This window comes from Cucumis melo, chromosome 2, assembly GCF_025177605.1.
Source record: "Cucumis melo cultivar AY chromosome 2, USDA_Cmelo_AY_1.0, whole genome shotgun sequence".
Lineage (NCBI taxonomy): Eukaryota > Viridiplantae > Streptophyta > Magnoliopsida > Cucurbitales > Cucurbitaceae > Cucumis > Cucumis melo.
In genome coordinates this window covers 17,469,309-17,480,497 of record NC_066858.1, presented here as the reverse complement: position 1 = coordinate 17,480,497, position 11,189 = coordinate 17,469,309, and the positions used below count along the sequence as shown (strand labels likewise).

Genomic DNA, 11,189 nt, shown 5'->3' with positions numbered 1-11,189 from the left:
CATAGCAATATTTTTGCATTAATGAGAGATGTATATATGTTTTGACAAACTAGGGTTTCAATCCTTTCGAGTTCCATAGGTATTTTCAAGTTATTTTATATAATGGTCTTATACCAATAATAAAAGGTTCTGTAGTATTTTAACTATTTCGTTATAACATTTTTCGATACAACTTCTAGCTATAACTATGTAAAGTCAACATTTCTTTTTATTCAAAAAAAATCTTTTTTTTCTCATAGTTCACTTGATGGTAATTTTGTCATTCAATAATAAGTACGTGAAAAGGTTTCTTCCATAATTTTATTTCTAAACAATTAATACAAATAATTTTATGTAGTTTTCTGAATTTTTAAAGTAGTTGGAATGACTTTTAAATTTAATTGATAATTAATGTTATAACCATTTATTATTGCATTTAACTAAAGCAAATTAATGAATAAATTACGTTACTCAAGAATCAATTTACAAAATCATTTATTCTTATTACAAGTAAAACAATAACCTGACCAGATTTCAACCTCGATCAAATCACATCTATAAATAGATCATTGGATTCAATCAAAATCAAATAACATAGAACAACATCGAACAATTGGGTATACACGTGCATAGAATTATGGAAGAATTCACACTAGAGCATTCTTTTTAAGAATTTTTTTTTAGCGTCTTATTAGCTTGCAACCTTCAAATTGGTAGAAAACTACAAAGAAAAATTAAATACAACCATGGAAGTGAAGAAAAATGGAAGTTTATCAGGTATACTCTCTTATTTCCTAACTTTTCTCTTTTTCATCGTGATAAAGTTAAACATTAAAATGATATTTTGTTAATTTATGTTTTTCAATTTCAGTTAGAGCAAAGTGGAGAAGGGTTTAAGATCAAGAAGTGATCAATTATGACAAATTAAGAACAATTTAATGATACTAAATTTGAAAAAAATGTGTATTATGAGGTTGTTAAAAAGTGGTGAGTCTAGAAGAGTTAATAAGAAATAAATAAAGAAATTCTAATGTTAACTAAGTTTTGAAATGACGGAATCAAGTCAAAATTTCAATTTGGTTGTCGTTGAAAGTTTGTTAAAATGAAATTATTCATCTTTGAGATGTGAAATATAGTGCATGATTTTAATTTACACATTTTCAAATTAACCACGTTAGATTAGCATGGTTGTTATATATGTTTTTTTTAATTATTAATTTAAATAATAAAGTCATCTAATATTTAGAATGTATATGGCTAATATTATCTTGTGTGTGTTCACTTTCATTTTCATGTTAATAGAAATTATATATGTTATGGTAATATGAGATCACACGATATGAGATTCTACTATGTTTGAATATACAAATTGATAATAGGATATTTATACAAATTTGATAAATTTAATTGTAGAATGCACGTATTACTAATTAATCATATAAAATTAGTAATTGTAGCCAATTTTCAATATAGTCACGTAAGATGAACTAACAAACCCAAAATAATGAGTAGCTACGTTGATGAAAATGAGAGGTTTTGTGTTTTGTTGTTTTTGTTTCTGTTTTTCATAAAAAAATAATAATAATGATAACAATAATAATTAATAATTAAAGTGGACGTTGAAATTTATTTAAATGAAAGTAATCCACACACGAGGAACGTATAGACGTTGGACTTCATGTTCCACAGCTAGCGGTGCTAAATTTTCCCCTATAAAATCCCCTTTCTCTTTACCCTTTTTTCTCTCAAAAAAATGCAAACTCACCCTCTCCTCTAAAACTTCTTTTTTCCCGTTCACAATATTTAAAACCTCTCATCACTTCTTCCCTCCCCCCACCATGGACCATAATAATAGTCATACTCACTCCAATGGAAAAAAATCTGATTCTCATCTCAATATACCTCAAATCAAATTCACTAAACTCTTCATCAATGGACAGTTCGTTGATTCCGTTTCAGGTATTATTGAGTTTATTTATATCGCTCTCTCAGAAATTTAAATTGATACCAATTTACAAAATTGTTTTTGATTTTGTTGAACAGGAAAAACTTTTGATACCATAGATCCGAGGACTGAGGAAGTTATTGCCACGGTTGCCGCCGGTGACAAAGAAGATGTTGATCTCGCCGTGAAAGCCGCCCGTCAAGCCTTTGACCATGGCCCTTGGCCCCGCATGTCCGGCGCCGTATGTATTTCTATTTTTCCTCCTTTTTATTTAATTTATTCCCTTTTTTCAATACTACTAATTAATAGCTCTATCTTCTTTTTCCTTTTTTTTTTTTTTACTACACTTTAAATGCTAGGATTTTGTACACAGAAGAAAAAGGGAAAACAAAGACGAAAAGTTAGATTTGACTTTTTCCTTTTTTATAATGTATGAAAAGGTGTTTATAATTCTACTGTAAGTATTTATAGAAACGTATAATTTAATTTTGAGGGATAATTAAAAATTTGAAAAGTCGGTACATAAAGTTTCCTCACGTATTTGTGAGAAGGCAAGAAATGAGCTTTTATCGGTGAGAATCATTATAAGTCGGCGTAATTTAATCGGTTAATTCATGTTGGACATTACTTCAACCCCATTAATGAGAAACCGTCTGACAATGACAGCCATATTATAGAAACTAATGATTTGCACAGTTTTTTCTTTAATAGAAACTGGAGTTAAATTTTTTAACTATGCAATTACTAATCATTAATCACTATATAGAATTCAGCTGAACTAAGTTGTTCTCCAGTTTAAATCGACACATTTAAAGCAACCAAGTAAGTTGCTACAAAGTCGAATTTCCCATCCATTTTGTACCGAAAAAACTGAATTAAAAATTCTAATTAGTCTAAATTAGAAAAAATATCAGAATGATTTATCTTGGCTTTTTTCCTTTTTCACTTTTTTTTTTTTTTTTAACTCCGGTGATAATAGTTAATAGAAAGGAAAATGAATGTTTTGGAATTTTCGGTAATTACGTGCAGGAGAGAGGGAGGATTATGACGAAACTAGCGGGATTGATAGATGAACACATGGAGGAACTGGCAGCGTTGGATACAATAGACGCTGGAAAATCGTTTCTGTTAGGAAAGATCGTGGATATACCGGGAGCTGCAAATACACTAAGGTACTACGCAGGTGCAGCGGACAAATTCCACGGGGAGGTGTTGAAAATGGCAAAACCGCTTCACGGTTACACGTTAATGGAACCCATTGGAGTGGTGGGACACATCATACCCTGGAATTTTCCGACCACCATGTTCTGGCTTAAAGTCAGCCCGGCCTTAGCCGCCGGTTGCACCATGATCGTCAAGCCCGCCGAACAAACGCCTCTCTCCGCACTCTTTTACGCACATCTTGCTAAACTGGTCCGTTTTTGTCCTACATGTCTTTTTGGTTTTTTTTTCATAATAGTAGTATTTTGTGATGTTTAGGTAGCACATGTGGACTTTTCTAGTCCAATCATATGGTTTCTCTCAAAGTGTATTTTACTATCATTATTATATATATATATATATATATATTTTGTCTTATGAATTTAATATTTATTTTGGACGTATTTATATTTTAAAAGGCTGGTATACCCGATGGAGTACTCAACGTTGTGACTGGATATGGGTCGACAGCAGGTTCAAGCATTGCCAACCACATGGACATTGACAAGGTAACTATTATATTCCATAAGAATTTACTATATACAACGTTTTAAATATATTTATCACTCCTATATTTTTATTAACAATCTAAAGCATCTATTACAATTAGACTTTTAAAAGTTTGATTTAAATTTTACCATGTTCAGTTCTTTTATATTATATTATATTATATTATATTATATTGGCTAATGTAATTTTTTCTAACTAAACGTGTGGAAAGGAGAGATAGTGTTACGACGACTTAGATTAATTAATTGATGTTGTATTGAACTTTTCAGGTGAGCTTCACAGGATCAACCAAAGTGGGAAGATTGATAATGCAGGCAGCAAGTGCCAGTAATCTGAAGCAAGTGTCCTTAGAATTAGGAGGCAAATCACCACTTTTGATCTTTAATGATGCCGATCTCCAAAAAGCCACTGATCTAGCTCTCCTTGCCATCTTTTACAATAAGGTATATTAAAAACAATCACTTCCAAACATATCTATAATTGACTTGAATCTTAAAACGTTATACTTGTACAGGGAGAAATTTGTGTGGCTGGCTCCCGAGTTTTAGTTCAAGAAGGAATCTATGACGAGTTTGTGAAAAAGATAACTGAAAAAGCAAAATCTTGGCTTGTAGGAGACCCTTTTGATCCAAAAGTTAAATATGGACCCCAGGTAATAAGGGTAGAAGTTTTACATAAAAGAATCAAATTCCCAAATGAAACTAATTGAAAAAAAAATGCAGGTGGATAAAAAGCAAATGGATAAGATTTTGAAATACATAGAACACGGTAAAAGAGAAGGAGCGACATTGGTAACTGGGGGCAACCGTATAGGCAATGTGGGCTATTACATTGAACCCACAATCTTTACAGATGTCGAGGTCTGCCGGCTGCCCTTTAGTTCATAAGATCCTCTGTTTTTCTACATCATTTATTTATTATTAATTATCTATCTCACTAGACTTTATGTTAATTAGTTAACTGTAATCCTCAGGAAGACTCACTGATTGCTCAAGATGAAATATTCGGACCGGTTCTCTCCGTCATTAAATTCAAGTAACATCAAAATCTGTATACCAATTCAAGATTAAATTCACACACGCTAATCTATCAACTTAACACTCTGAGATTTGTTCTGTGTGATAGGACAATTGAAGATGGAATAAGGAGTGCAAACAATACCAAGTATGGGCTAGCAGCTGGGATAGTGACCAATAGTTTAGACATAGCAAACACGGTGTCAAGATCGATCCGAGCGGGTACGATTTGGATAAATTGTTACTTTGCTTTTGATCCAAGCTGCCCATTTGGAGGCTATAAGGAGAGTGGGTTTGGAAGGGACTCTGGAATGCACGCAATTAACAAGTATCTTCAAACTAAGTCTGTTGTGACTCCATTGGTTAACACTCCTTGGCTTTGATCTATTCTGTGTATGGACAACGACCATACTGTTATAATTTTTTCTTGTTCCTTTTTCTTTGTATTTACTAATAATGCACGTTTGTCTTTTTATAGATATATGTGTAAATTATTTACGGCTACAAATTTAATGATTTTCTTCTAGAAATATCCTTAGAACATATAAAAGTGTTACATTTTATATTTAATAAAATTATGATTTTGTGCAGATGTTTTTAACGTATTTATTTGGACAATACTTATTAGATAAAATAAAATATTATAGAATGTAATGAACAATTTATGTTGATTTATCTGATAAAATGAATTGTGTCCTTACAATGTAAGAACAAAAGATGGAATGAAACAACCAACAAACAACTCAGAACCAATTGAAAAGGGAAAATGTAATGGCTGTGTCAAGAAAAAAAAAGGTTATTTTAGTCTCATCTGTTAATCCAACCATAATTACTATATATAGACTTATGTATTCATCGATAAAACAAATAGAAATGAACAGATATCACGATACAAATCATTTTCATGTATCACATTAAGATAAAATTAAAATTAAAAAAAAAAAAAAAAAAAAAAAAAAGAAGAGAGAGAGAAAGAGAGAGAAACATTTGTGACGTTACAAATAAAGATTAGACAAATAAATAGATGGCAAATAATATATAGTCGAAAATGCAATTAGTGATAGAAGGGCCGGGTCCCAAACAATTAATGGCATGGTGGCTGTAACAGCAGGCAGTCACTCACGATGTGAACATTGCGAAGGACCTCCAATCTCCAATCTCAGCAACATATTTTGTTTTGTTTGTATTCTTAGCTCGATTGATCTAGAATCTCCACCATGTTATCACTCGGTTTTCTGGCCGACATTTTTCTTTTCGTTTTTCTTATTTTTTTTTATATTGTTTTTGTAACGACCCAACTCCTTATACTGAATCGAAGTCATTACTCAATATAGAACAAGTGGTTTAAGTCATAAAATTTTATTAAAAGCATACGGTTCAAGAAATTCATTTATAAAAGCATAAACAAGGTAGTCGTGCAAAAATGTAAAAACGTTCTGAAATCCTACTCGGGCCCTATCTACATAAAAGATAGTGAAAAATAAAAAAAGTACTCAAACTCAAATGCTAAAATCTGAAATAAGAAATAAGCGGAAGCGGTAGTCCCTATGGCCCTCCTCGGTCTCACTTCGGGTCGCTCGCCAGTTTGCCCTTGCCCTTGCCTCGTCCTCTACCTGAAAACATAAAATGGAGAGAATGAGTATAAAAATACTCAGTAAGGGACCCACTACTAGTCCCACTAGGTGCCTGTTAACTTCCTGTTAGAGTCCTGATAACTGGTACCCAATCTCTGGCACGTTCCCGAACACGTGCAATCATGCGCTCCCGTAGGAACGTAACTCTGGTCTTCGGTGCCCGGGGACACCTAGGACAGTCGGGATGCGAGGACCCCGTCGAGTCACTCGAGTCATGTCTATATCATGCTAGACTGGCGTCCCGTCGGACCACACAGTCCTCAATAGGTGGTGATCCCGAAGGACACCCATGCAGGTACGACTCTAACAGAATCAAGCTAACAGGTACCCTAATTGCAGTATACATACACATGGCATCAGCATATAACATGTCACATAATCATTTCTACATTCTCCGTCCCGACATTCGTCGTAAGCATAATGGATCTTGCCACACATAACAGGCTATAGCACAACTATATCGTCATTTGCATCATACTAGCGTTTATTTCAGGCATCATACTGTCAAATCCTCAATATGCAACATAGGGCATACACAGTCTCATACTTCAAACATGAAACTAGTAGTAGAATCTCTTACCTGGAGATTCACTCGACGAGTCCTAACCGCAAGACACGTGTGCTTTCCAAGCAACGGGATCCTAAATATTTAATAACGCCAAAGTTCGTAAATAAGTCACCAACGGCTAACGGTTAAAACTCGGTTGAAATAACTTACCCCAGAAAAGGTTGCAGTGGTTGAGCCCCTACTGAAGAAAATCTCCCGCTGCAGCAGTTACTCGGTCCAAGACGTTCCTTAGGAAAAATAATTTAATTTAGTCCAAATTAAATTATTTAGCGCCCAAAACATTGGGTCGTATTGGGGAAATGCCCAAAATAAATACTTAATTTACCAAAAATAGGTGGGAGGAGCCAAAATAAGCTTGGCGGCTCGGCTGGAAAATAGGGCAGGAACCGGCTCGGCTTGGAGGCTGGAGATCGGCTCGGCTCGCGGTGCAGACAGGCGCGGCTCAGCTTGGACAGGAACTACGCGTGCGGCTCGGCTTGCAACAGGAGGGAGACGCGGCTCGGCTACGCAGAAGCGCGCGGCGCGGCTCACACGCGGGTGCACGCGGGCGCGGGTCGGTTTCCGGAATACGGCGCGCGTTGGCTCGGGTCGCGGAGCGGGTCTTCGGTCGGGTCTGATCTTCGCGCAGAGTGACGCTGACTTCCGGACTCGGGTTGCGCGACGGGTTGCGGTGGTCCGGCTTAAATGCGGCTTCGCTCGGCGGCTGCGGACGGGGGCTGCTCGGCGTCGAAACGAAGCGACGCGATTCGGCTTCGGCTGGCCGCCACGATTCGGCTTGCAGACGCGATGGGCTTCGGCTTCGGCTTGCGACTCCCGACTGAAGGCGGCTTCGATCCTTGGCGTGCGGCGGCTTCGATCCTTGGCGCGCGGCGGCTCGACGTGGACCGATCTTCGACGCTGCTGGGAGACCGGCGTGGTGACCTACGGCGGTTGACTAGCGGCGGCGGCGGCGGGGGAGAATGGGATTTAGGGTTTTCTTCTTTTTTTTTTTTTTCACTTCTTGGGGAAGAGGTGAACTACACGCTTTCCAAAGCCCCCTTTTATAAAAGAATTAATACTAAATAAAAAACATAAATATTATTTCTTTTATCCCCCCTTTTTTTTTTCTTCCTACTTTAGTCCAAATAACAACCAACTTAACAAATTAAATCACCCACAAAAATCTCTAAATCTTCATTAATCACAAGTAAAAATTTCCTCAATTCGAAAGAAATTTCAAGAATTTTACTCTTAAGACGATAAAAAGGGAAGACAAATTTGGCGGGGCGTTACAATCTCCCCTCCTTAGAAAACTTTCGTCCTCGAAAGTTCTAATCCTCGAACAGCTCGGGGTACTGGGCTCTCATGTCCTCTTCTTTCTCCCACGTGGCCTCTTCCACTCCATGGTTCTGCCAAAGGATCTTGACCAGTGGGATTTCTCGACTGCGAAGCTTCTTGACCTCTCTTGCCAAGACCTCGACAGGCTGCTCCTCGTAGCTCAAGTTCTCGCTAAACTGTAGTGGCTCGAAGTCCACCACGTGTGTTGGGTCTGCGACATATTTCCTCAGCATGGAGATATGAAATACGTCGTGCACTGCAGCAAGGGATGGGGGTAGCGCCAAGCGATAAGCCACGGGGCCAATCCGCTCCAGTATCTCGAACGGCCCTACGAAGCGTGGACTCAGCTTCCCCTTCTTTGCGAACCTCAGAACACCCTTCATGGGTGCAACCTTCAGAAAGACCATATCTCCTACTTCGAACTCGAGATCCTTACGTCGTACATCAGCATAACTCTTCTGTCTGCTCTGTGCTGTCAGCATACGAGCTCGGATCTTCAGTATGGCTGCGTTGGTCGTCTGCACTAATTCGGGGCCTAGCATCCTCTGCTCTCCAACCTCGCCCCAGCAGACAGGGGATCTACAGCACTTGCCATACAGAGCCTCGAACGGTGCCATACCGATAGTAGCCTGGTAGCTGTTGTTATAGGCAAACTCCATCAGATGCAGATGGGAGTCCCAACTTCCTGAAAACTCTAGTACGCAGGCTCGCAACATGTCTTCTAAAATCTGGTTCAATCTCTCTGTCTGACCATCAGTCTGAGGGTGGAATGCCGTGCTGAAGTCCAACCTCGTACCTAATGCAAGTTGAAGTCCTTTCCAGAACTTCGATGTGAAACGGGCGTCTCTGTCTGAAATGATGGATACGGGTACTCCATGTAGTCTCACAATCTCTGTCATATATAGCTGCCCCCACTTACTGGCAGTGTAAGTGGATTTCCCTGGCACGAAATGGGCCGACTTCGTGAGTCTGTCGACCACGACCCAGATCACCGTGTAGCCCCTTAGGGTCTTGGGCAGTCCCGTAATAAAATCCATCGACACACTCTCCCACTTCCACCCTGGCACACTCAAGGGTTGCAACAACCCTGCTGGATGCTGCCTAGGTGCCTTCACCTGCTGGCACACCAAGCATCTACTGACAAATTCTGCCACATCCCTCTTCATGCCCCTCCACCAATAGACACTCCTTAAGTCCTGGTACATCTTCGTACTCCCAGGGTGCATGGTAAACGGGGAACTGTGAGCCTCAGTCAAAAGCTCCGTCTTAACTGCGCTGTCTTCCGGCACACAGAGGCGTCCTTCAAACATAAGGCCATCGTCAGAGGATATGGAGAAGCCTTCACCTTGCTCTGTCTCTACCACGCGACGCTTCTCTGCCAGATAAGGATCATTCAGCTGAGCAGCAATGATCTTTTGCCTCAAGGTTGGCTGGACTGTCAACTGAGCCAACTGTGCGGTAACCTCACCTACTGAGACTGCAATCTCTGCCCTCTCAAAGTCCCTGAGTAAGGGGGTCTGCTTGGTGATTAGCGCTGCTGAATGTGCAACTTTCCTACTTAGCGCATCAGCCACTACATTCGCTTTACCTGGGTGGTATAGGATCTCGCAGTCGTAGTCTTTCACCAACTCAAGCCACCTCCTCTGCCTCATGTTCAACTCCTTCTGGGTGAAGAAGTACTTCAGGCTCTTATGATCGGTGTAAATCTGAATCTTCTCACCGTACAGATAGTGCCTCCATATCTTCAGTGCAAAGACTACAGCTGCCAACTCCAAGTCATGGGTAGGGTAGTTCTGCTCATGGATCTTCAACTGGCGGGAGGCATAAGCAACTACCTTACCCTGCTGCATCAGGACACAACCTAGTCCCTTCTTGGAGGCGTCACTATAGATTACAAAGTTTCCCGAACCATCGGGCACTGTCAGGACCGGTGCAGTCACTAGCTTCTGTTTGAGCTCCTGAAAGCTCTTCTCGCAAGCTGGGCTCCAGACAAAAGGGGTTCCCTTCCTGGTCAACTGGGTCAACGGGCTGGCTATACGTGAGAAGTCTTCCACGAACCTCCTGTAGTAACCCGCCAAGCCCAGAAAACTTCGAATTTCACTAACCGTGGACGGTCGAGTCCAGTTGGTCACCGCTTCAATCTTTGCGGGATCTACTGAAACTCCCTCACTGGAAACCACATGGCCAAGAAATGTCACCTTCCTTAACCAGAATTCACACTTGGAGAACTTGGCATACAACTTGTTGGCTCGAAGGGTCTCCAAAACTTGGTGTAAGTGCTCCTCGTGCTCAGCCTCAGTTTTTGAGTAAATGAGGATGTCGTCAATGAAGACTATGACGAACGAGTCTAGAAACTCCTTAAACACCCTGTTCATCAGATCCATGAATACTGCAGGAGCGTTAGTCAAGCCGAAAGACATCACAACGAATTCGTAATGTCCGTACCTCGATCGAAAGGCCGTCTTGGGGATGTCACCGTCCCTAATCCTCAACTGGTGATAGCCTGATCGCAGGTCGATCTTGGAGAAGACGGTGGCTCCCTGCAACTGATCGAACAGGTCATCAATCCTGGGCAAGGGGTAGCGGTTTTTGACTGTCACCTTGTTCAGCTCTCGGTAGTCAATACAAAGGCGCATTGACCCATCCTTCTTCTTCACGAACAATACTGGGGCTCCCCAAGGCGACACACTGGGCCGGATGAAGCCTTTGTCCAGCAACTCCTGTAATTGGACCTTCAACTCCTTTAGTTCGGCTGGAGCCATTCTGTAAGGGGCCCTCGAGATAGGAGCAGTGCCCGGCTCTAACTCGATGGCGAAGTCTACCTCTCTGGGGGGCGGAAGTCCTGGGAGTTCGTCTGGGAAAACGTCGGGGTACTCTCTTACCACGGGTTCGGAGGATAGGGAAACTTCTGGCTCTCTCACATCCACTACGCTTGCCAAAATACCCCAAGTACCCTGGCTGAGTAGTTTACTGGCCTTCATGGCTGAGATGACCTTGGGTATACATACCATACCTGCCCC

General features: G+C 40.2%; 1 protein-coding gene across 1 annotated transcript; it reads left to right on the top strand.

Annotated features, from left to right (window-relative positions):
* The first annotated feature begins 1,645 nt into the window (after window positions 1-1,645).
* Window positions 1,646-5,240, top strand: LOC103501546 (aldehyde dehydrogenase family 2 member C4). Its single transcript, XM_008465154.2, has 9 exons — window positions 1,646-1,938; window positions 2,023-2,165; window positions 2,954-3,337; window positions 3,544-3,633; window positions 3,904-4,077; window positions 4,149-4,286; window positions 4,357-4,494; window positions 4,608-4,669; window positions 4,760-5,240. The coding sequence occupies exons 1-9, from the start codon at window positions 1,818-1,820 to the stop codon at window positions 5,031-5,033; spliced, it is 1,524 nt and encodes a 507-aa protein (XP_008463376.2). The 5' UTR covers window positions 1,646-1,817; the 3' UTR covers window positions 5,034-5,240.
* The last annotated feature ends 5,949 nt before the right edge of the window (window positions 5,241-11,189 follow it).